The sequence below is a fragment of the Heptranchias perlo genome, chromosome 1, assembly GCF_035084215.1.
Source record: "Heptranchias perlo isolate sHepPer1 chromosome 1, sHepPer1.hap1, whole genome shotgun sequence".
In the NCBI taxonomy this organism is placed as follows: domain Eukaryota; kingdom Metazoa; phylum Chordata; class Chondrichthyes; order Hexanchiformes; family Hexanchidae; genus Heptranchias; species Heptranchias perlo.
In genome coordinates this window covers 119843636-119871004 of record NC_090325.1, presented here as the reverse complement: position 1 = coordinate 119871004, position 27369 = coordinate 119843636, and the positions used below count along the sequence as shown (strand labels likewise).

General features: G+C 41.9%; 1 protein-coding gene across 1 annotated transcript; it reads left to right on the top strand.

Annotated features, from left to right (window-relative positions):
- The first annotated feature begins 2148 nt into the window (after window positions 1-2148).
- On the top strand, window positions 2149-6013 carry prdm8b (PR domain containing 8b). Its single transcript, XM_068004158.1, has 3 exons — window positions 2149-2385; window positions 3433-3664; window positions 4344-6013. The coding sequence occupies exons 1-3, from the start codon at window positions 2164-2166 to the stop codon at window positions 5603-5605; spliced, it is 1716 nt and encodes a 571-aa protein (XP_067860259.1). The 5' UTR covers window positions 2149-2163; the 3' UTR covers window positions 5606-6013.
- Window positions 6014-27369: the final 21356 nt, after the last annotated feature.

Below are 27369 nucleotides of genomic sequence, written 5' to 3'. Positions count from 1 at the left end.
CCGGTTGGGCGGGCGGGTGGTTGGGTTGGGAGAGGAGCAGCTTAGTTTATGTGTGTGGGGAGGTGGGGGGGGGGGGGGGAGGAGGAGGGCGGTGAGGTGGGGGGGGGGGGGGGTGGAGTGTCACGCGTCATTGGATAGATTATCTCCACCAAACAAAGTGTCTGCCACTTACGCTCGGGCCCATATGTAACTCTCTACGGCTCCTCTCTTTTTGCATCGGAAGCACAACATCACCGTCACTTTCACCAACGATGCCACTGCACTGACAGCAAAGGGCGAGAGCGCTGCGTCTCCAGCTGCTGCTCCTACCTCGATCACATCCTCCTCCTCCTCCTGCACACATCCAAAAAAAAAAAATAAAGAGCAAAGAAAGAGATCTTTTTAAACAAAACACGTCGTTTATCTGGTGAGTGTTTACTTTTTTTTTCCCCCACCCTTCGTCCTAAACGCTAATTTGCTCTGCTGAGGATGGAAAGAAATGCATATTCATTACAGCGTCTTTTATTTTTTTGACGCCCCAAGCGACGCGCGACCTCATTCACAATAAAGCATTTGTGAAATGAGTTTGCAGCATATGTTGCATTTTTTATTCTCTTGCAAACAAAAAAAGAAAATCTGGGGCAGGGGGGAGAGAAAAGTGGAGAAGAGGTTTTGGTTTAACGCTTTCAGGTAATGCTACAATGATACCACTTTCTGATGTCGAAGTGAAGTATGACCGAGGTTTTGTTGAAGAGCTTCTGTGCTGCGCTCAGGAGACGTTGTTGACTCTTCAAGTTCAGAGAAACCACAATTATCTACTTGGCTCACGTTTCATATTGCGCTAACGATCCAGTTTTACTGTGCAGTGAAGGCTCCACTGGGTGAATGCCAATTAGTTATCATTAGAATTGTTGGTCACTGACGTTCATTTGCAATGTTTTGCAAGTAAAACGATCTTGTTTGTATTTGAGGCTGAGTGGGGCTATCTTTTGTCTTTAACTTTCTGCTTTTCGAGATCTAAATGAAAACGTTGCTGTTTTAAAGGACTAGCATCGATGTATATGTTTCCATTTCCTCGTCTATGTATTGCCTTATTTAAAAAAATAAAGTGGTTTACCAGATTAAGGAGTACATAAAATAACACGTCTTGGTCATGATGACATTAAATGCGATATAATTCAGTTTGTTTAAATCGTCCAAGTTAGAAACACGTAGGTTCAGGGCTTTGACATAAGCTATGATTTCGGAATGAGTCTACTGTAGCACCAGAACATTATTCATAAACTCATTCAAACCTTGCGAAGAATACCAGCGATGCAAAACTCCCCCCACCCCGTACAATTCAGATTTCACAAGCCACGTTTGACCGAATCTCTCCCTGTGTAGAACAAGGTAACTGGGATTCATTCTCATCCATAAATAACCGTGTCGAGGTAAAAAATAATTAACTCTGCTTGCTGTTTTTAATTAAAGTCTCAGAGGGAAAGTGCTGTATTATGGTAATGAGATGCGCGGACGAAGAAGACATACGTTCTTTCTTGTAGAAAAGATCTAAAGGTTATCTGACATCAAATCACTGAAAATGACAGGATACTTTCAATCCATTTCATTTGCACTTCCAGACACCGGAACAGTGCGATTTGATGCTTGTTGATAAATGGTTTCGTCTGCATTCAGTCAAAAGAACAGATCGAACTGGGATCCACGTAGGTAACGATTCCACTTCACTCTGCCAGACAACCCACAGATTTGGTGACTGATTTTGATCACCAGTAGGTGCATTGGCAACGTTATATTGGTAACATCGAAACGGAACCATTTATCATAAAATCCCGCAAGCAAAAGTGAAGAGAGAAAGGTGACAGATACAATGAAATAAACAGGACTTGCTAGGCATGTCAATGTTAGGAACGTTGTAGCAGCAAAACTTTAGATTTGAAAAAAGATACGTGTTTTACTCTATCTTGGCAGTATTGGGCAGATTCATGTTTGCTTGCATACTGATTTCATGATATGTAAAATGTATAATGGAGTCTCACAATGTACTTCATCAAAATTAGGACTGACCTATAATCAGGATCAGCAACATTGTGATTTTTCAAGCTTAAGCATTTCGACGGTTGTATATCTTTAAGCATTGAGATGACCTTTTTTTATCCTTTCCTCCCAGAACAAGCCTTGACGATGGAAGATCCAAATGCTCACAAGGGGTTTTGGGAGAGCGATGCCAGCAGAGCCGTCCAGCAATGTCTAACTGACATTTTTACCAGCGTGTATACAACCTGTGACATTCCAGCAAATGCCATTTTTGGACCCTGCGTACTGAGCCACACGTCCCTGTATGACAGCATCGCTTTCATTGCTCTTAAATCAGCCGACAAAAGGACGGTGCCCTACATCTTTAGGGTAGGGTCAATTTTAATTCTTTCTCCTGATCACTCACTCCCCCCCCCCCCCCCCGCCACCGTTTCATCTTCTGTCTCACCCATTAAACAATATTGGATTTGTAAGAATAACTTTCTCTTTTACACTTAGTCCCACTGTTTTTCTCACCCACTGACCCTCCATTTTTGCTTGCATTTCACTTTCCCCATTTTGTACTTTAACTGTATATTTTTTCCATAGTCTATTTCTATAGTTGCTTTCCAAACTTGCCTCACCCCCCCCCCCCCCCCCCACCTTATTCCTTAGCATCTGGCTGATTTCTTCCTTCACGATCCCGCGGTTACCCTGTAGCACAGCAAATACGTTAAAAACACGCTGGAAAGGTGGGCTGTGGCGATGGTGGACGGGCGGGGACTGTGAAACTGGAAGTTCTAGACTGAAGTGCAAAAGCACGCAAAACGCGCTAAAAGTTCCCTGGTCATTTTGGACACTGAAACTTCCACAAGTGCCGTGAAGAAGATTGGTTGACCATGGGTTTACAGCGCGTCTCTAAGATCACAAGTATCTGCAATATGTCTATCACAAATGACAGAACGCTTACTTGCTTTTTTTCTCCCCTCGTTTGAATAATGTTTTTTTCATGACCATTCGACATACATCACAATTTCGTAGCTTTATAACATATTTAAGAAATATAGAAGAGCGAGCACGGTATGGTCTCGTAAAGTTTATGGATCTCGAATCTGACCGCGATTTATTGCTGAATATTTAAAAGTGGTGGTTCAAAATTTAAGTAGACGCAGTACATAGTAAATCACTAACTCATCTCATTCATGGTATTAAGCAAGATTGAACATTATTCCTGCTAAACAATACAGCTGACCTTAGGATTCATTATTGTTAAATTATACTGTATAATGCCCAGGAATCTCCAATAAGGTTAATTTATGTTTTGTGGAATTTGAGAGAGGCCGTGTGCAGTGAAACACGGTATAAATTAGGTCATTTGTAATTGGCCTGTATTCATCATGCATGTGGCTCACATTCTGCTATTGTATTTTACTGCAGGTGGATACTTCAGCAGCGAACAGCTCCTCCGAGGGCTTAATGTGGCTCAGACTGGTCCAGTCGGCCAGGGATAAAGAAGAACAAAATCTGGAGGCATATGTGAAAAACGGCCAGTTGTTTTATCGCTCTCTGAGGCGGATTGATAAAGACGAAGAATTACTTGTGTGGTATGGAAAAGAACTGTTGGAGCTGCTCCTTCTCAGCAACGTCAGGGCACAGGCCAAAATGAATGGTGAGCTGAGATTTAAAACGTCTCATATTGAAGCTGTAATTTACCGCCCTCCCCCTCCCAAAAAAATACTCACACTGATATACACAGCACAATCTACTCGTTTAATAGGATGGGGAGAAAAATTATATTATTTAATTTTCCTGGAGTAATTTTGTACTTCTCTTTGAATGAATTATATACAGATCATCTACTGTTGTTGCGATTTATTAAAAATATAGCTGCTTATTCAGATTATACGTATTGTAATTTAACATTAGATTAAATAGCTTAAACTGATTAAATATTTTAGAAAGATAGATAGATAGATGTATACAGCCGAAAAGTCAGCGAAGCCATAGAACCCTTTATAGATGGAGACAGCTAGATAGGAAGATGGAGGGACTATTTTGTATGGACAGATGCACAGACAAAATTTAACTGAATAAAGGGTTACACAAGGAAAAATATAGGTAAAGTGATTCGTTTAGTCTCAATGAATTATCTAATAGGAGAGAAATAGGTCAATGTAATTATTATAATGCCAATGAATTATTTATCACGTAACTGAAAATATTTTCTACATTTAAAACGTGTGCTTTTAACCTTATGATTTATTGTTGGCTGTTAAATCAGCGAACACTGGAATACGATTGACTTGTAGGAGTGAGCAATTTCATTTTAATGTGCTTCATTCACGCAGGATCCTCGCCATACACATGTCTGGACTGCAGCCAGCGATTTCAGTGTGAATACCCATTTCTAGCCCATTTGAGATTCCGCTGTCAGAAGCGACTGGGTTGCAATGCCTCGGATGAGAATGTCAAGAACAACGGAGACCGTGACCATCTTACTGCTGTAGGACCAAGTGTTAAATTCAGCCGATCGGAGCGACAATCAACCTTCTCTAATGTAGAAAATAATAAACCCACTACAGATTTCCACAATCTCGCCAGGGATATGGAAAATCCAAGAGAAAATGCTAGGAGCCGTCGAGAAACTGAAAGCATAAATGAAAATAAAAGAAACTACGACGAAGCGGAAGAAAAGAATGACAATATACTGCACACTACAAAAGTCGCAGATCGATCACTGGTTACCCCAAGGGAAAATCTTCTCTGCTCTTCCCAACAGTTCAGAGGGGGCTATTTCAATCTAAGAGAAAACGGTAGGCTGATGACACCTTCTAACCCAGAGTCTACAGAAGCCAAACGGAGCGCTTTCATCGAGGTGAAAAGAACTTCACTTAACCTTAAACAGACTCCAAAAGACCACGTTTCTAACGTAGATAACAAGAATGGCATAGCGCCTATCACTAGCGCTTCCGAGAAGGCAATGGACATCAAGTCTGTTCTGACTGAAACACAAGTCCCTTCTTGTCTGGACAACATTGCCATGGGAAGTGCGTTTAGGAGCGTCCCTCAACTTTGTGGAACCGAGGAAAGGAAGAGTGCATTCTCTCAGCCGGCCAGATCGTTTACTCAGCTATCTCCACTCATGGTGTCCCAAAAAGTGATTCCTGGCTTAGAGTGCCATCCTGGCGTTGGCGACTCTAGCAGACTTTATCAGGCAGATGCCTTAGCTGCAAAGCTCCAGAGTGCAGATGTTAACGGCAATTGTAATATGCAAGGGGGTCTCGCCAAGCAAAGCCCTTTCGTATATGCCACCGCCTTTTGGCCAAAGGCTTCTGGGCCCATTCAGTTGCAAGTTCCATCCGCACTGACCCTTCTTCCACCTTCATTCACGTCTTTTTGTTTACCAGCACAGAACTGGTGTGCCAAATGCAACGCTTCTTTCAGAATGACATCCGATTTAGTGTACCACATGAGATCGCACCACAAAAAGGAATATGCCATGGAGCCTCTGGTGAAAAGACGAAGAGAGGAAAAGCTTAAATGTCCCATTTGCAATGAATCTTTTAGGGAACGGCATCACCTATCCCGGCACATGACGTCTCATAACTGAACTCTATCTGTATGTCAGATTGTAATGCCAACTCAAGAGGGAAAAGAACTAAGGGAAGGGGCTTTGTGATGCACACATTATCACTTTACATTTAACATTTTGTAATTGTCACAAACTACAGTATACAAATGCATTTTGTCCTAACTTTATTTCAGTTTAAATGCGTTAGGCGCTTATGATTGCTTGGCAGAGGAATATATGATACTATCATATTTAAGGACAGAATTTTATTTTAGATATAAGAAAAGTAAGAGAATGGATTTTAGTTTATTGACTTCATTGATACATTCCAATGTCATCATTAAAATAATGTAAGTTGTGAACGGTTTATCTGTGGGAAATGCAAGCGCGGAAGACAGGAAAGATGCATGTAAAAATCATAGATATGAACACCAAATACAGATGGGAAAGTGCGGAATATACGTTGTTTTCTTGTAAATATTTTCGTTTTAAAAATCAAATGTACTATTTTGTGCCAGTGAAAAGAAGTCTCAATAGTTATTGTGTTTCTCACTCTTGGCGAAATTAACGAATCTTGATAGTTTATCTGGTCATTTTGGCTGGCTTCAACAATAAATAGCTTTATTTTTACTTGATCAAATGTATGTGTATATGTAATTATTTAAATTTGTTGCTAAAATCACTTTAACCAAAGAAATGACCACAACTAATAGTACAATTTCTTCACTACATGTAATATCCGTTTGCATATTTAAAAAAAAACTAAGATAAGGTGCAGTTTGAAAGTTGATTGTATTAGAAATACTGATCGCAGAATCTTGCAAAATGCGACCTTCACCACATCAAGAATCAGACGACGGTTATACAAGTACTATAGATGCTGCACATAGCACAACTACAGAATGTAGTTTCAAACCGATCTTAATGTCAATTCCAGAACGCAATATCCATAACTAGAGATTGGTCGCTAAAATAAGGAAACAAGTCTAGACAGACACTTGACTGGTTACTTTTTTTCGGAAAGAAAGACGAAACTAAGTCGATCAGTTGTCAAAACATCGCTATGACAAAAGCCAGTGATATTTAGACACCAAAATCATTTGCACAGCTCGGAACTCAGTTACTGTATTAGGCTGGTTTGTGTTTTGATGTACCACGCCACATTTCTTTGCTTTTTCCAGTAGGTATGACCTTTTCATATTTACCCATGTCACGTATGTTATGCCGTGAGTGAAATCAATTCAATATTAACCTAGAAAATCAAAATCATTTTCAATTTCAAAAATAAATGACAGAAACGTATCCTATCTTAGTTTTGGGGCTGTGAACTTTCACTTGTGTCGTTTAAGATATCCAAGTGTCTAAATTAACTGAACGTTCTGCTACAAAGACGAAATAGTTTTGAAAGCCTGGTTCAAGACTAACCAAGAATTAATGTTCATCGATAAATGTTAGAAGTCACGAGTAAACTGACCTTTAGGAACCAGTGTCTAGCTAAACTCATAATAAGGAGTTGACATCTCTCCCCCTCCCCACCCCAATTCAGAATTTGATTCATTAGACCAAACCTACAATGTGGGACGGGGTCGGTGAAAACATAAGAGTATCACAGAGAGGGAGACAATTGGCGAGGGGCGAGCTCTGCAGTTCATTCTCATTGCGTCTACTAAAGGTTGACTAGGGGTGTACTGCCAACTCGATACGACAGCAGAAGAAAGAAAAACTAGCCACTGATATGATGCCATTGATATACGTCAACCTTTGACACTAATATAGACTGAAGGGGACAGCAAGAGATTAACCATATCGTCGCGCAGTGGAAATGGTAAAAAAACAGTAGCTTTACTAAATTCAGGAGGAAATCTTTGGTCCATACAGCATAGCGAACCAATTAGTCATTTTGCAGAACAGATAAGTGCTCTTTGGTTTTTTATTTATTTGCTTTGTTGCTTTTACCCTTTCTGCTACTGAAATATGTACTTTTGATGAATTTATTCACGGCGCATTTTTGCTATATTATCGTTTACCTCAGCTGTTTAATTTTCCAATTTTTAACACTCAAGCAAAGCTTGCTTAGTTGGAGGCGTGTACTTATCATAGGCCAATTATTGATTTAAAACTCTGAACGCTTGAAAATCTGAAATTTAAACAAAATAGAAGATTCTGCAAACACACAACTGAAGGCCTGTCGGCGTCGGTAAAGAATAAAGAGGGGTCAATGAAGGGGGAAACCCTTCCTCAGCACTGGGGAACAAGCAGGACGAATAGCCTTTTTAGTGCTGAGCAAAACAACGAGGAAAGTGGAGAACGGGTAGATGTCAGGAGTACACATGCCTATTACAAAGAAGTGCTCATGGGTTCAATACATGTTGGAAAGTGATGGATGGAAAAGAAAGGTGATTTCACAGACCGACTGAGGTACCCTGTATATATTATCAAGAAGTTTTAATCTCTTTCCAGATTTTGTTTGCGGTTGCATTCACACTCTGCAAGTTTCGCATTAGTGCAAAGTCCAAACTGTTCTGGTCTAAACCCGGGGTATTAATCGGGGCCAGGGGCCAATAATGAGTCCGAAGTGAAGCAGAGTGAGGCGCCATCCTTCAGGAAGTTTCAACTTTATTGAGGTTTTAGGACAGATCCTGATGCCAGGCTGCGTTTACTCAATAACGTCAAATCGCTTTGTATTGATGCCACAGTTGTAGTGTGAATGCACCATTCATCTATTTACTGGCTGCTAAATGCATTTGTTGCTTTTTATGTAATAGTAGCTAATATATCTGCACCCATTACCTGCGCCAGTATGCTCTCTTCCTCTAATGGCTTTTATATTGCCCTTAGTAGGGTGCTGGGGTAGTTAACGCCATATCAACTGGCAACAAACCCAAAGTAAACGTTCCAGATGCTCCAAGGCCAGCTGCTGGAACACCTGGTTAATCCCCCCCACCGACACTCGGCTAGTGAATCCTGGCAAGTTTACTTTCCACTGCAGATCACTGCGCTAGAAATCACGTGTTGGGTTTCATTATCATGCATACTTGGTTATTATTTTACTGACGTGTCAATGTTTTTACGCCAGTTATAAGTTATATATGTACCATCTATCCTTCTCCAATTCAGAATGATAGTCACAAATATGCTGTGATTCAAGGTGATAGTTGATTGAAGCCAAACAACCCCCCTCGCTATGGGGAGCCTCCGTTTGTATTTAGGCAATTTTCAGCAAACATCAGACACATTTGAACACAAACCTCAGCTCAAATTTTCAAAAAGGCCAATTTCTGCAATTTATGAACCACCAACAACAATCATCAGAAACTTATAGTAGAAATATTCAATGAACAATCTGGCATTTCCTATTGCACGACTGAACACTCTGACCATATACCACATGAACGATAAAGTCGTAATTGAATTCTTTCTCATAAAGCCTATCAAATTCTTCAAAATGCACGATTCTGTTAATATCATAAATGTATTTTCTTTACATTCAAATATGTTTCAATTCAGTTTTAAATAATTTTATGTAAAGTAATGGAGCAAGTTATTTCTGCTGAAAACTGCGTAAGCAGGAATGTCATAACTTGTTATGAAAGTGAGGATATAGATGGGTGCCTTTACACTGCAAGTTTAGTGTCAGTACACAACAATTTCAACTAGTAACTGATGATAAACTGCAGTGTAAACCTGGAAGGGCCAGACCTAATTCAGAGTGAGACTCCTCGGAGGGTGTGTGCGTGAGGGGACGTCTCACACTGTTTCAGTTTGACATTGTATAGATAGTAAATCCAGTGCGATTTCCCACTTGGCTTAATTTAAACTTCTGACAGCAGAAATTCTCCCCTCCTAACTCTCCAAGCATTTACATATCTGAACTTTTGGGAGACAGATATGTACAAAGCTCTCTCCTAAACAGAACAGTTAATGTTCCAGCCAAGCAGGAGTCAAGTAATACAGACAGGGTATTGCTATGCTGGAACCTAAAGTGGTGCAAATACACCCTGAAAGATCCTGAATAATGTATAGCGTGTAATAAATCATCATTTCTGTAATGAAGTCATAAATGATTTATAACACTCTAGTGAAAATTAAAATCATATTATACATAAAGACATATAGCACCCAGTGTACATTTTACTTAACATAATTAATTTATGAGATTTTTTTTTTGGGGGGGGGGGAAGACTCAAGTTCTGGAACAAAATGTCCCCTGAAGTCACTGAATTACTCATAATAATATTGGTGCGAAAATATTGGAACAATTAAATAGCTAAGGGCTGAGATCAATTTAACGCATGCCAGTAGAATAGCTTTGCTTCTGGTTTGGATCCCAGGACCACATTACTGTCTTATAGTCCCACAGTTATCATTGTTATTCCCGCGCTGTAATGATGTATTTTTACTACTTCTAGTATTCTACAAATCGAGAATTGAGTTGCTATTGTAATGTATAAAGAAAAACACTGTTAGGTGTTTTACAGAAGGATATAATTTGCTTTAATGAGCGGCCAGTGCGCCAGGAAGCGCTAGTTGCATTGGCCGCTCATTAAAGCGAATGGTGCGCAATGAGCAATTGGATTCTCAATATCTGCTGCCAGGTCCAAAGGCCCGTGGTAGCAGAGCAAACTGAAAAAAATAATTATAAGGAAATGATCATACTAGGGGATTCGAAGGGATTATGAATTGTTCACGATGAGTCTGTAAACAATAATTGTATTAAACATGATAAGCGCCCGAACCACGAAATGGGCAGAAGAACCAATTCAGTTTGCATAAGGGAACCTCCCACGAAAGGAACAATCGTTTACGTGTCTATAGCAGGAAATATTTTAATTTAAAAAAAATATCACCAGTTACCAGGCAGTACGGCACTTTCTTTTGATATCAGCTACTATTTTATTTTGTTTGTGTTTTTAGTTCCATGTTCCAGCGCTAATCCTATATTGTCAGCGCTTTATTTGACCTAGATATTTGCATTTCACGCCTCCTTTTTTTGTAATTATTTATGTAAAATAGCACAGGAGTTTTATGCATAGTTAGCAGTTTATGTGCTGCAGTACACGTCAAGTCTATCGTTAGTTGTATTTTCCCCGTTCAAAAATCCCTGCTCAAAAGGATCGCCTCACAGGCTGGAGATTCTTTGAGTGACCAAGCAATCTCCCAATACATTCTCAAGTGTAAACTACTACGTTACTGTTAAGACTGATATGTATGGTCTATATAGACCAGTGAATTAAAGAGTTCATTCAAATATACCATAACCATAAACCAATGTTATAAATTATCAGCGCAATGGCAAAGCACCAAACCAGTAAACAACTTATCGCGCGCACTTTTTTGAAAAAGGAATTATCTTAACAAATACAAGTATACAAATACAATAATAATTCCTAAACGGCCTATGGAAGTGTCACGTGGCGTCGTCGCCAAAGCAGAAAATATTGTTGTTGTTTGATACAATTAGGAATTAAACACAAGTCATTCACATTGCACGTTACTACAGGGATTTCAAAATGAAAAAAAAGGCAACATGGTAAAGGTAAAACGGATGGGGCAATGCGACGCTGTCTCTGAACGAACACCTTCTCTTCACTTTTGAGATCTGAGTTTAAATTTATCTCAAACAGATGGACATGGTAGTCTCGCTATTTCGGTTGTTTAAAGGATCAGAAAGTGACATGAGTTCAGGCACTTTCAGTCAAGTTCCCTGTAGTCATGCAGTCAACTCTCAAATTTGGTAATAACACACGAATAATTCCATAAGAGTATAAGACCATAAGAGATAGGAGCAGGAGTAGGCCATTCGGCCCCTCGAGCCTGCTCCGCCATTTAATGAGATCATGGCTGATCTGAATTCAGGCCAAATTAACTACGTAGGAGCTTCAACAATATTCCCAGAAGGAAACCTCCGACAAAAAAGGGAGGTGGTCAGTAGACGCCTGTCATATTTTGCTAATTCACTTAAACTCATAGAATTGATCTTTGTGCTCAGGAATTCCACAGCTGTTAAAGACAAAAATTGAAGTCTTCAACTGTTTCCTGGTAAACCGAGAGCAATCAGTAATGGATTTTTTAAATGTCAGCATAATGATACTATAACGACAATCGTAATGCATCACTCATTTCCATCGCAGTATATACGGTAAATAGTACGCTTGTCCTTTGTTTATTTTAGGGAGAGTATCTGATTCGAGGCGGAGTTACCCTTTCTGACAAATATCTCCAAAAAGCGAAAACTGTTTAGTATTTCCTCACAGATCGTCTAAAATTTGCATCTACACAAGTTGCATGTCAATAAATAGCAACAAATAAAGGGTTCTTCTATATTATCAACAGTAGCTGAATTTTAATGTAAGATGAACTTGTGACCAAGACTTTCAAAAGAAAAATAGCAACATTGAGAAGTTATTTTATGGCAGGGGCGTTGGAGCTGTGAAATTTTGCAATGATGGCGATAGTCAACGTAGTATTAGCAGTTAAGTGGTCGCTTTGGTCTAACTCGGATTGAAATGAACAAATTGATGACCGTATAAGGTTACACTCAAGGCAGATCAAAGCACCTGTTCGGTTTCATGTATCGTGCCTTTGTGTTTTGCACACTTCCCCTTTTCCTAAGCTACCTACTGGGCACTTTTATTATTATACAATGGTATGTGTCTGAATGTAAACCTTGTACTAACGCTGCAAAATAACAAGAAAATGCAATTGTACAAATTATTTAATATTTTCATTAACTTTATTTTTTATTTCAACACTACACGCTATATTACTTTTATTTCCAATCGTGGATTTTTTTTAGCAAAAATGCAACAAAAGCATTATTTGAAACACAAACATTCAGTTGCCAAAGAAACGCGCCACAATACAAAATATTGCTTTCTTATCGGCACTTAGCGTCTTCCCCGGACGAATGAAATATGCAATAGAAAGTTCAAAAATAGCCAAACAGCGACCCCAAGCTAACAAAAATGTGTAAATCAGTTCTAAATACAATTGCTTTTCTGGAGGGTATGAAGCTATTCACAGCTCCACCACACACCGCAGCCTTCTAAGTTGATATGTGTGATGTCTGTACGGTTATTTTGACCTCAAAGCGCTTCATATAGTTATCAAAAGTATATTCAACAACAATTTGCACTTATTTAGCTCCATTAACATAGCATACGTCTCTAAGTTCCTCACAGAGGCAAAAAAAAACAGACGCAGCGCAGTGAAGGGAGAAGAATTAAGGCAAGTTGAGCGAAGGCATTATCGAAGAGATAGGTTTGGAGAAAACTTTTAAAGGAGACAAGAGCTTGGGAGAGCGTTCCCGCGTTTTAGGCCAACACGATTGAAGATTCTGCGGCGGAAAATGGAGCAGAGACAGGGGTAGGAAGGAGACCAGAGTGGGAAGACCTGAGTCTGCACACTGGCATTTAGAAGTGGAGGAGGTTGCAGAAATAGAGAGCAGAAAAGCCAAGAAGAAATTTGTAAACAAGGCTAAGAATCTTGAATTCAAGGCCAAAAATTCATGAAATATGAATTCATTGGTCAATCACAATCTATTTATAATGCTGGTTTTACACTTAACAAACATCTAAATTGGCTCAATTAGTACGAATGCAGAAAGTTTAATTCTGTCAGATGTGGACTATGTAAAGAAGAACAACATTTTGGCTTTCAAATTCATAAAGGTGATTTACAGACTAGGACATGGTGGTGATGGAAAAGGGTCTTATGGAGACATAGTACTCATTCATGAATTCCCATGCCTAACAGAGCACCCCCGTGTCTCCATATGTAGATGAAAGACAAATGGAAATGTATATCAGGGAGATAATAGTTGGAAATTTTAGACTCTGGGTCAGTACCAATAATGTAGGGCCAGAATTTACTGTAGCCTACGAACGAACGTTGGACTTACCCATAACATGAACAGCGCAGAGTTTGAACCAGGAAGTGTAAGTTAGAATAGTGTATTCAATATCAAATCAGGTAAAGAAAGAGAAATAAAGAGGGAAAGAAAAAGAGTTAAAAAAAATCACTCAACATTATTTTTTCATCTCCATGGCATGTAGTGGATAAATTGCACAATAGTTATAGAATCATACTTTTTTTTTATTCGTTCACGGGATGTGGGCGTCGCTGGCGAGGCCAGCATTTATTGCCCATCCCTAATTGCCCTCGAGAAGGTGGTGGTGAGCCGCCTTCTTGAACCGCTGCAGTCCGTGTGGTGACGGTTCTCCCACAGTGCTGTTAGGAAGGGAGTTCCAGGATTTTGACCCAGCAACAATGAAGGAACGGCGATATATTTCCAAGTCGGGATGGTGTGTGACTTGGAGGGGAACGTGCAGGTGGTGTTGTTCCCATGTGCCTGCTGCTCTTGTCCTTCTAGGTGGTAGAGGTCGCAGGTTTGGGAGGTGCTGTCGAAGAAGCCTTGGCGAGTTGCTGCAGTGCCTCCTGTGGATGGTACACACTGCAGCCACAGTGCACCGGTGGTGAAGGGAGTGAATGTTTAGTGTGGTGGATGGGGTGCCAATCAAGCGGACTGCTTTATCTTGGATGGTGTCGAGCTTCTTGAGTGTTGTTGGAGCTGCACTCATCCAAGCAAGTGGAGAGTATTCCATCACACTCCTGACTTGTGCCTTGTAGATGGTGGAAAGGCTTTGGGGAGTCAGGAGGTGAGTCACTTGCCGCAGAATACCCAGCCTCTGACCTGCTCTCGTAGCCACAGTATTTATATGGCTGGTCCAGTTCAGTTTCTGGTCAATGGTGACCCCCAGGATGTTGATGGTGGGGGATTCGGTGATGGTAATGCCGTTGAATGTCAGGGGGAGGTGGTTAGACTGTCTCTTGTTGGAGATGGTCATTGCCTGACACTTATCTGGCGCGAATGTTACTTGCCACTTATGAGCCCAAGCCTGGATGTTGTCCAGGTCTTGCTGCATGCGGGCTCGGACTGCTTCATTATTTGAGGGGTTGCGAATGGAACTGAACACTGTGCAGTCATCAGCGAACATCCCCATTTCTGACCTTATGATGGAGGGAAGGTGATTGATGAAGCAGCTGAAGATGGTTGGGCCTAGGACACTACCCTGAGGAACTCCTGCAGCAATGCCCTGGGGCTGAGACGATTGGCCTCCAACAACCACTACCATCTTCCTTTGTGCTAGGTATGACTCCAGCCACTGGAGAGTTTTCCCCCTGATTCCCATTGACTTCAATTTTACTAGGGCTCCTTGGTGCCACACTCGGTCAAATGCTGCCTTGATGTCAAGGGCAGTCACTCTCACCTCACCTCTGGAATTCAGCTCTTTTGTCCATGTTTGGACCAACGCTGTAATGAGGTCTGGAGCCGAGTGGTCCTGGCAGAACCCAAACTGAGCATCAGTGAGCAGGTTATTGGTGAGTAAGTGCCGCTTGATAGCACTGTCGATGACACCTTCCATCACTTTGCTGATGATTGAGAGTAGACTGATGGGGCGGTAATTGGCCGGATTGGATTTGTCCTGCTTTTTGTGGACAGGACATATCTGGGCAATTTTCCACATTGTCGGGTAGATGCCAGTGTTGTAGCTGTACTGGAACAGCTTGGCTAGAGGTGCAGCTAGTTCTGGAGCACAAGACTTCAGCACTACAGCTGGGATGTTGTCGGGCCCCATAGCCTTTGCTGTATCCAGTGCACTCAGCCGTTTCTTGATATCACGTGGAGTGAATCGAATTGGCCGAAGACTGGCTTCTGTGATGGTGGGGATATCGGGAGGAGGCCGAGTTGGATCATCCACTCGGCACTTCTGGCTGAAGATGGTTGCAAACGCTTCAGCCTTGTCTTTTGCACTCACGTGCTGGACTCCGCCATCATTGAGGATGGGGATTATACAGCACAGAAGGAGGTCATTTGGTCTATTGTGCCCGTGAAAGCTCTTTGAAAGATCTATCAAATTAGTCCCACTCCCCCGCTCTTTCCCCATAGCCCTGCAATTTTCCCCCTTCAAATATAATCCAATTCCTTTTTAAAAGATACTATTGAATTTACTTCCACCACCCTTTTAGGCAGTGCATTCCAAATCATAACAACTCGATGAGTAAAAAAACTCCCCCTCATCTCCCATCTTGTTTTTTACCAATTACCTTAAATCTGTGTCCTCAGTTTACTGACCCTCTTCCCAGTGGAAACAGTTTCTCCCTATTTACTCTATCAAAACTCCTTATAACTTTGCACACCTCTATTAAACCTCCCCTTAACATTCTCTGCTCTAAGGAGAATAAACCCTTAATAGAATAATAGAATATTTAATAATATTAAACTTAATAGTTTAATAGAAGCATGACTCAGCTATAGTAGAAAGAAGGGTGTGTAAATTACAATTAAACAAAATTACATCTGTCTCATAGCTGAAGAGAGAAACAATGAGCATTTATAAAGAAGCTTTCATGACCTCAGGACCTTCAAAGTGTTTCACAGCCAATGAATAACTTTTGAAGTGTAGTCACTGTTGTAATGTAGGGAAACCGGCAGCCTTTTTGTGCACAGCTAGGTCCCACAAGCAGCAATGATAATCTGTTTAATCATGTTTGTTGAGGGATAAATATTGGCCAGGACACCGGGATAACTCCCCTGTTCTTCAAATAGTGCCATGGATCTTTTATGCCCTCCTGAATGGGCAGATGAGGCTTCAGTTTAATGCCACATCTTAAAGACGGCACCTCCGACAGTGCAGGACTCCCTCAGTACTAAGGTCGTGATATGCACTATATAAATGCAAGTTCTTTTCTTTCTTAACTCGTTCTGTAGCTTTTGAGCTGTATCTTCTCATTCACTGACCCTCCTAGTTTGGTATTATCTGCAAATTTGATCACTTTGCATTGAGTTTCTGAATCCAGATCATGTATGTAAATTGTAAACAATAGTGGTCCCAACATCAATCACTGGTGCACCATACTCAGCACCTCCCCCACTCTGACATAACTCATCTAATAAGTACTTTCTGTTTCCTACCCTTTAGCCAGTTTCTTATCCATTCCGAGTTTACACTGAATCCCCACAGATCTGAGTTTCATTAATAGCCTTTCATGTTGAATTTAATCAAAAGCCTTTTGGAAGTCGAGATACACCATGTCATAGAGCTTCCCACCATTCACTTGGGTTGTCACTTCCCCAGAGAAGTTGAGGACATTAGTCAGACAGGAATTTCCCTTTCTGAATCCACATTGACTGCTGTTAACTAGGTTATTATTGTACAGATAATTCTTACGTGTACTTCTGATAATATTCCATTGTTTTAGATGGAATGGGAAGTAAGACTAATGAGCCTGTATCTGCCTGCGCATTTTTTTTGGTTCCTTTTTGAAAATGGGCACCATGTTATCTTGATTCCAATCTACTGTTACCTCTCTACTGTCCATTGATTCCCTTGTAATGATTGTCAGATTACTATATTACACAGATCCCCTATGGTGGCTTGAAATGAGTCGATAACATAAAATAATTATTGTCATCACTTTCAGAGCCACACGCAGAGCTATACAGGCAGCTTTGTCCAGGTGCAAGGCAAAAAAAATGCTTTAAAAGCTCTTCTGTAACTATAGCAAACACTCCTCAAAGTTTGTTCAGTCTTCAAGCTCCAAACTCAAGCACTTCCACTAGTCTATGCTGATGCTAGCAACAGGTCCACCTGTTTTAACCTGTCATTAATTACCCTTGGTGCAATGGGAGCACATGTCATGGGTTTTCAGCACTCTAACGCTGTTCCTCCTTGTTAGCATTTATTTTAATGGCAACCCAGCAGCATTAGTGCATGCACTTCAAGAAGGGCTAGACCATGATGCAAACTACAGCGCTGCTACTATGGGGAATGAATCCAGCAGAAATGGATCCTGGCTCAGAATCCATCCTCCAAAATGCCAGTACACTCATTTTAAGCACCAAACCCACTAGAAATCTCAAATAACTTCAGGCCCAATTCAAATTTAGGAAACTGAAAATATGCACATAGTCAGGCGCCTCTGGCTGAGACGCACGGCTGGCGGAATCCACATTCATTACACACAAGTAGAAACTTGAGAGCAATAGCAGGGCCCAGAAGTTTGCACAATTCAGCCATTTGGAGTGTCTTTGGCTTATCTACCCTGGACAAAGATAAATTGACACCATGGGCATCTCCCAATCATGGCATTAATGGCCATTTCTCTGGGGATTCCACTGAGCTTTCGCTGATGTTACTCTGGATGATTTGGAGAACCCCTGCAGAAATACTACCCCCAGTAGACCAGATGGTGGGATTGTCATGGCAACAGATGGATAGTTTCATGGGGTTTTGTATTATTTCAGACTATTTCATGAATACTATATTTTCCTAACATTTGTCAGGAAGTTTGCCGACAAGTGGCATGACGTGGCTGCTGACAGAGAATTCAGGAGAAATTGAGAGATTTTTCAGTTGCCGCCTTCTGTTTCTTGCCTCAGAAATGGACGGCCAGCAGGTGGAGGGTAGGTGGACAGTGCGCGGGGAATCTCATCCGCTCCTCGGATGCCCAAGGCCCACCTGCTGCAATTTTTAGACCAGCCTGTAAATGGGCAAACAGCGCACTTGTCCCTTTCAGGTGGGACACTTTTTAAATATGCAAATTGAGATCTAACCCATTGTAGGGCCCTGATTGATATTTTGAAGTATGAATTACAAATGGGCAGACTCTACCCATTTGTACCAGGTGCTCCTCCTGGCTCCACAAAAATACTGCAGCCTGCTGCCGGCATGTACTTGTACCCTTGCGGTATTCGCTGCCCCCCCCAGGTCCAACCTGCCACCTGGCTCAATGTAGCAGCCAGATGATTTCCCACCACCCCACAACTGGCAAGGTGCTGAGGAGCATCTGTTTGGCGCCTGCAGATCGTAGACTACTCTCAAATAATGCCCGAATGTGAAGTGGGGCTGTTTGCTGATGATTGCACAGTGTTCAGCTCCATTTGTAATTCCTCACATAATGAAGCAGTTCATGCCTGCATGCAGCAAGACCTGGACAACTTTCAAGCTTGGTCTGATAAGTGGCAAGTAACATTCATGTCACACAAATGTCAGGCAATGACTATCTCCAACAAGAGTCATTGAATGGCATTACCATTAACAAATCCCCCACCATCAACAGCCTGGGAGTTGCCATTGACCAGAAACTTAACTGGACCAGACACATAAATGCCTCTACTTCAGGTCAGAGGCTGGGTATTCTGCGGCGAGTGGCTCACCTCCTGACTCCACAAAGCCTCTCCACCACCTATAAGGCACAAGTGAGGAGTATGATGGAATACTCTCCACTTGCCTGGACGGGTGCAACAACACTCAAGAATCTTATCACCATCCAGGACAAAGCAGTCCTCTTGATCGGCAGCCCATGCACCACCTTAAGCACCCACTTCCTCCACCACCGCATATAATGGCTGCAGTGTGTCCTATCTACAGGATGCATCGTAGCAACTCGCAAAGGCTTCTTCGACAGCATCTCCCAAACCCATGACCTCCAACACCTAGAAGAGGAAGGGCAAGGGCAATAGGTGCGTGGGAACTCCATTGCCACCAAGTTCCCCTCCAAGTTAAACACCATCCCGACTTGGACAAATATCATTGTTCCTTCATCATCGATGGGTTAAAATCCTGGAACTCCCTACCTAATAGCATTGTGGGAGTAATATAGATGTAAATTTAGATAAATGCCAAAGAAGGGAAATGCTAAAGTAATAATATTACTTCCCTGCAATCTACAGCATTTTGGTCTATTGTGTTTGCTTGTCACACTCTCACAAAATCCGCCGAAACTCGGAAATGTAGTAAACAGTGAGGAGGATAGTAACAGACTTCAGGAAGACATAGACTGACTGGTGAAATGGGCAGACACATGGCAGATGAAATTTAATGCAGAGAAATGTCTTTCATTATTATTATCTTTTTGGCAACATTTTAAGCTTCTTTTAATTTAATACCATCCTTAACTTCTCTAATTAGCCACAGTTGGACCACTTTTCCCATGGAGTTTTTATTCCTCAAGGGAATGTATATTCGTTGAGAATTATGAATTTTTTCTTCAAATGATGAGGACAACGCGGTTGCTGTGGTGTATATGGATTTTCAAAAGGCGTTTGATTGGGTGCCGCATAATAGGCTTGTCGGCAAGATTGAAGCCCATGGAATAAAGGGGGCAGTAGCAGCAGGGATACAAAATTGGCTACGTAACAGGAAGCAGAGAGTAATGGTGAACACTTGTTTTTTGGATTGGAGGGAGGTGTACAGTGGTGTTCCCCAGGGGTCAGTACTGGGATCATTGCTTTTCTTGATATATATTAATGACTTGGACTTGGGCGTACAGGGCACAATTTCAAAATTTGCAGATGACACAAAACGTGGAAGGATAACGAACAGTAAGGAAGATAGTGATAGACTTCAAGAGGATATAGAGAGACTGGTGGAATGGGCGGACATGTGGCAGATGAAATTTAACAAAGGAAAATGTGAAGTGATACATTTTGGTAGGAAGAACAAGCAGAGGCAATATAAACTAGAGGGCACAACTCTAAAAGGGGTACAGGAACAATGGGCAATAAATGCTGGCCTTGCCAGCAACACCCACATCCCATGAACGAATAAAAAAAAACAAACAGAGAGATCTGGGGGTATATGTGCACAAGTTGTTGAAAGTGGCAGGGCAGGTTGAGAACGCGGTGAGAAGGGCATACGGGATATTGGGTTTTATAAATAGAGGCATGGAGTACAAAAGCAAGGAAGTCGTGATGAACCTTTATAGGACACTAGTTTGACCACAACTGGAGTATTGTGTCCAGTTCTGGGCACCGCACTTTAGGAAAGATGCGAAGGCCTTAGAGAGGGTGCAGAAAAGGTTTACGGGACTGATTCCAGGGATGAGGAACTTTAGTTATGTGGATAGACCGGAGAGGCTGGGGTTGTTCTCCTTGGAACAGAGAAGGTTGAGAGGAGATTTGATAGAGGTATTTAAAATCATGAAGGGTCTAAGACAGAATAGATAGAGAGAAACTGTTCCCATTGATGGAAGGGTCAAGAACCAGAGGACATAGATTTAATGTGACTGGCAAAAGAACCAAAGGTGACATGAGGAAAAACTTTTTTACGCAGCAAGTGGTTAGGGTCTGGAACGCACTGTCAGGGAGGGGTGGCGGAGGCAAATTCAATTGTGGTTTTCAAAAGGTAACTATATAAGTACTTGAAAGGAAAAAACTTGCAGGGCTACAGGGATAGGGCGAGGGAGTGGGACTAGCTGGAATGCTCTTGTATAGAGCCGGCACTGACTTGATGGGCCGAATGGCCTCCTTCTGTGTTGTAACCTTTCTGTGATTCTACGATTCTATGTGAAGTGATTCTTTTTGGTAGGAAGAATGAGGAGAGGCAAAATAAACTAAATGGTATAATTTTAAAGGGGGTGCAGGAAGTCTTCTGGAGTTTAGAAGAATCAGAGGTGATCTCATTGAAACATATAAGATTCTGAGAGGGCTTGACAGGGTGGATGCTGAGAGGCTGTTTCCCCTAGCTGGAGAGTCTAGAACTAGGGGAAATTGTCTCAGGATAAGGGGTCGGCCATTTAGGACTGAGATGAGAAGAAATTTCTTCACTCAGAGCGTTGTGAATCTTTGCAATTCTCCACCCCATGGGGCTGTGGATGCTGAGTTGTTGAATATATTCAAGGCTGAGATAGATAGATTTTTTGACTCTAAGGGAATCAAGGGATATGGGGATCGGGCAGGAAAGTGTAGTTGAGATCGAAGATCAGCCATGATCTTATTGAATAGCGGAGCAGGTTCGAGGCACCAATTGGCCTACTCCTGTTCCTATTTCTTATGATTTTATGTAGAGAGACCTGGGGTATACATACTCAAGTCTTTGAAGGTGGCAGGACAAGTTAAGAAGGCTGTTAAAAAGGTATATGGGTTCCTTGGCTTTATAAATAGAGGCATAGAGTGTAAAAGCAAGAAAGTTATGCTAAACTTTTATAAAACACACTGGTTGGACCCCAGCTGGAGTATTGTAGTCAATTCTGTGCAGCACAGTTTAGAAAGGATGTCATGGCCTTAGAGGGGGTCCAGAGGAGATTTACTAGAATGGTACCAGGGATGAAAGACTTTGGTTATTTGGAGAGGCTAGAGAAACTGGGATTATTCTTCTTAGGGCAGAGAATGTAAAGGGGAAATCTGATAGAGGTGTTCAAAATTATGAACAGTTTTAATAGAGTAAAGAAGGAGAAACTGTTTCCAGTGGCAGTTGGGTCAGTAACCAGAGGATACAGTTTTAAGATGATCGGCAAAAGAGCCAGTGGCAACATGAGGAAAAATGATTTTACACAGCGAGTTGTTATGATTTGGAATGCATTGCATGAAAGGGCAGTGGAAGCAGATTCAACAATAACTTTCAAAAGGGATAAATACTTGAAGTGGAAAAATTTGCAGGGCTATGAAGAAAGAGCAGGAGAGTGGGACTAATTGGATAGCTCTTTAAAAGAGCCAGCACAGGCAAGATGGGCCGAATGGCCTCCTTCTGTGCTTTATGATTTTATGATTCTATCAGCAACAACAAACAATTTGCATTTATATAGCAACTTTAATGTAAAAAGTATCCTAAGGTGTTTCACACAGGAGAAATAGATGGAAAGTGGCAGCAGAAGAGTTATGAGAAGTGAAAACATGTTTCTAAAGATACGTTTCACGAGGCTTTTAAAGGTGGCATAAGTTGCAAGGCAGAGTGATTTAGGGAGGGAGTTCCAGAGGTGGAGCCCAGATGGTTGAGGGCTGTGCCACCAATTGTGGAGCAGAGGAATGGAGGATGCACAGGAGGCCAGAGTAAAGGCCTAAAGCGTAACTGCTGAGATCTAGGGTTGAAGAAGTTGCAGAGATAGGGTTGGTGAGGCCATGGAGGAATTTGTGAACAAGGCTGAAGCTTTTAAATTCAGTACTAAGGGACAAGCAGAAGTTTCTATGAGACAGAATGTGGGAGCCAAAACTTTGGATAAATTGGAGCTCAGGAGGCCTGTGAGGAAGGCATTAAAAAAGTCAAGGCTGTAACTGGCAAAAGCATGGGTAAGGGTGTCAGTGGCAGTGGTGTGAGTAAGAGCAGAGAGGGGCAATGTTGCAAGGTTGGAAATTAATGGTATTGGTGACAGATAGGATGTGGAGTTTCAAGCTCTGCTCAGGGTCAATCAGGACATCAAGGTTGTGAACTGTCAGCCTGAATGAGTGGCTGGGGGAATAGAATGGAATTGGGGCAAGGATACATAGATTTTCACAACAGCTGAATAAGATAGCGTCAGTATCCTCAGTATCGAATGGGAGGAAGTTCTTGTTCATTGATGATCTGATGCTGATTAATCAGTCTGACAACAGTGTGGTACAGAGGTAGAGCTGAGTGTTGTCAGCGAACTTGTGGAAACTATTCCAAGCCTACATTAATGCTTCCAAGTGATAATATTAAAATGACAAAAATTAAATTAGCCAAGAATGGAACCTTGGGTACTTTGCAGATTACTGCTCGGTGGGGTGGAGGGCGGAGAGGAGGGAGCATGAGGAGAAGCCGCTGCTGATAGCAGTGGAAGCAGATAAGAGTGGTCTCATGAAGGTGAACCATTGGAGGATAGTGGCATTTTTGTTGGTGTTGAAATCTATGGAGAGGATAAGGAGGGATAACGCACCACAATCGCAGTCACAGGAGATGTCATTGGCGACTTTGAACAAGGTAATCTCGATGTTCTAAGTAGGGTGGAAACCAGATTGAAGGGATTTGAGTAAGGAATTACGGAAGAGCAGGGTGGTGATGACACATTCAAGAACCTCGGAGAGGAAAGGTATGTAAGATATGGGATGCTGGTTGGAGAGGATAGAGGGATCAAGGACAGGCTTTTTGAGGAGGGGGATGATGACTTCAGTTTTGAAGTGGATGTGAATGGTGGCTGTGCAAAGGGAGTCATCTATAATGCTCGTGAACATTGGATTGGTAGTATTATGATCAAGAATTGTATGGGGAAGGGATTGAGGGGACATGAAGTTGGCCACATTGAGGAGATGCAGCTGCAGAGAGTGGAGGAGTGGAGATGGGAGAGAACTGGCAGAATGATATGGGGTCAGGATGGAATGAGGGGAAGGCTGGGAGAGTCAGGTGAATGGATGAGAAGGAGGCTATCAAATCGATAGTCTTGATCTTTGAAACAAAAAAAAATCAATACGCTCCTTGGACTTGACATTGACGGTAAGGCCAGAGGTATGGGATAGGAGTTCATAGGATGTGTTTGATCATTGAGAATCTTCTCAATGATCAAACACATCCTATGAACATGGGCCATGTCATTCTGGCCCAATATAACATGGATACAGTTACAATGGGCCAAAATTTGCTGTAGCAGGGCATCTAACAGCATCTGGGCTTGTCCTTACCCTTCAGGATGATCCTGGAGCAGTAAGAGGATTTGGCTAAGGGCAGGAAATGCGGTATTCCTTAATATGGTCATGCCTAATTTGGCAATAACTGACCAGGCCAGTAGTGCATTAGATGCGCTTGAGTCGGAGACACTCAGACCTGAGGTTCTGGAAGTAAAACTGTACTAAGGGAAATGACAAGGGTGAGAGACCATGAGTGATTTGGTGGAGTTGAGATGTCAGAGGCAGAACCAAGGGATCCATTGAAATGGTTGACAGCAGCAACTGTGCCATAGTGGGTGGAGGGCAGGAGGAAAGAGAGTTGGGAGTTAGACAATGCATTGGTGAGGGATTTGGGGCGACTTTGCCATTGGGCGGAAGATGAAGATAGAGGAGTGGGAGGTGGATGATGATGAGGAAGTGATCAGAGATGGCCTTGTAATTAAATGTCCAAGTTGGCAAAGCCACACGTGATGGCAAGTTCAGGAGTTCAAGCGATTAGATGTGGAGTTAGACAGGAAGTTTATGTGCAGGGTGAGGTTCAGTGTGAACAAAGAAATTGGAAGGAAGAAGCAAGGGAAATTTTGGTGATGTTTGAAGCCTGTGAGGATGAGAAGTCAGTCAGTGCAAAGGCTAAGGGAGATCAAATAGGAAAAAACCAGAAATTAAGGTAAAATGGTAAAGCAAATGGATCAGATTAGGAAAAATAGGTAGATAAATGAGGGATTCAAGGCATGGGAAAGGTATGAGGGACTTTGGATATAAACAAGGAAGAGGTGGGGAAAATGAGTGAGATCAAGATGAAAACAGCAGAAGAAGAAGAAAAAAAGAGAGGAACAAGGGAGAAAAATAAAGGCAAACAATAGAGCGAAGCCAGAGAAACAGTAGAACAGGAATAAAAACACAGCCAGTGGAGAAGAAGAATCGTCAAAAGGAATTCAGTGAGAAGAAGCAAAAGACGCAAAAAAGAGAACATGGATACAGTTACATTGGGCCAGATTTTGCTGTAGCAGGGCATCTAACAGCATCTGCCATTAGTTAGACTTGCCCCTGCACCCTTCAGCTCAAACAATTTTAGCCCACAAAGTTGCTGAAAGTGCGAGCTGATAACAGCGCTGTGAGGGAAACAGGGCATCTGGGACCTGAGTGAACCGAGCAATAAACAGGATATCTCCTTAACCAGTCAGATTGAAGGATTGTGAAATAACTAGCACAAGGACTGGGAAGGAGGTTAAATTAAAGGGGTGGATTCAATGTCAAATCAGATACAGATAAAGAAATAAAGAGAGGGAAAGAAAGATTCGATTAAGAGAAAGAGGAAAAAGAGACAGAAAAGTAAAGTAAGAAAAAAGATTTTAAATTTGACATTTTTAAAATTCAAAATTCAAAAATTCAAAATCTGAAGGAATGAGACTCCACACATGTAATAGTTGATCTTTGGTGCCAGAGAGGTTGATTGGCAGTCATTAAGACTTATCATGTCATTAAAAGGTTACTTATGCTTGTAATGACAAGACTTCACTTTCTGTGGCAGGTTTAATGGGCAATTAATGGGCAAATACAACAAGTTCCCAAAAGAAACGGGGAGGCTAAGGGCGAGATGCCGTTTTCACGAAGCTAACGGCGAAACGACGTAACTCGGACAGCAACTTTTGGATATTCGCATTTAACCGTGGATCTGCTCCTCGCCTGAAGTTGCTGTTCCATTTACCCATAAATAAAGACAAGTGCTATTAATCTTGCCATTATTTTGACAGCAAATTCTAGTCCATTGTATCTGTGCTTACGTTCTTCACACTGATATAGCCGCACAAATTGTGTCAGACAACTGAATGCAAATACAGAAAAAGACAAATAGATAATCACAAAATGGGAGTTTCTTTAATTTGATATGTCTGCTTTTCAGAGCCCGACTCATTTCCTTTATATTGTTGCCTGCAGTACTTGTCTAATAACAACATGATTGCTTTAGGATCTGCCGTCATAATATGTTGCTGAGGACTTTGCAGTATGATCCTCCTTATATACATGCCTGACTTTGCCTTGGTGGCTAATTTTCAGTTACAATTTTCATTCCCACCAAGCGCTGTTGTGGTAGTAGCAGTAGTAATGGCTGCCAACGGCAATCAGGTCAGGGCAGAGATGTCAGCAGGAGCTGGGTCACAGCTTTCAGCGGGAGTTGAGTCTAACTGCCAACAAGAATCAGGTTAATAAGAGGGATTGCACAGTAGAAATAGATGGGGGAGGTCATTTGACTCAAATTAGGCCATTCATCCAGAACTTTAAAAAAACTTAGGTCATCTGATTGTTCCTTGAATCTAAGGATTTTATCTCGACCACCCTATCTGAAAGAGTATTCCAGGTCTTGATCACTACTTTGTGCAGAGAAGTTCTGTCATAAATTATCCTTCCACCAGTTTTAACCTATGCCCTGCTATTCTAGAAAAAAAAGAGGGACCAAACATTCGCTGCCCCAATATTCCAAAATAAATATGAGGGCACAGCTGCCTATGACCTCCAGTGCTGACCCTGCTAAAGTTTTTGGAGTGACAGAGGTCACGTAATTTAAATAAGACCACCAGAGGTGCATCTCAGATGCTTGTCTCAGATGCACAAACAGGCTGTAAAACATGTTTGAGCACATTGGGTCCGGGAGGGGTCTGGACCTCTTGGAAACGTGTCATCGTATGTGTTCCTCGACCCTCTATATAAGCAAATGACTCCACTGGTTTCCAGGGGTCTACACCGTGTCTCAGACCTGAACTCACAAGGTGCATCTCACAAATACCATTGGGCAGGCTGGTACACCTGATCCCATGCAGCATACCACCCTTCCACCAGGCTGGGGACTTCTGGCCTGGGAGTCTCTGCCTCTTAACCACCTCCCAACTCCCTTATGCCGCTGGCCTTGTTTGGGGCCGGCAGAGGCTCTACTGCCAACAAGGCCCAGTGGAAACTCCCGTGGAAGGCCAGGTCCCTGGCTAACTTGAAGCTCTTCTGCTAGAAGAGTCAGCCTTGGCTCAGTTGCAGCACCCTTGCCTCTGAATCAGAAGGATGTGCAATACATAATAAGAGGCACAAACAGTAGTGCTAGAGCAGCCAGACCACTCCCTGTAGATTAATGAAAGATCGAACAACTCAAGAAATCTAGAGGGTAGCCTTGATCTCACATAGTCCAGTCAGATGCTTGCCTTTCTGGTTGAATGAGTGCAAACCTTAAAATGAAGGCATCGTGGCAGCTGCCAGGAAAGTGAGCATTTACTTGTATAATATTGAGCTACTGGTCACAAATGAGCTGTATATTGAGTGAGTGGACTCCCTTTCTGTTGATGTAGGTGATGGGATTTATCAAGGATGCACATATGGCCACATGGGTGCAATCTATGACTCATAGAATCATAGAAGT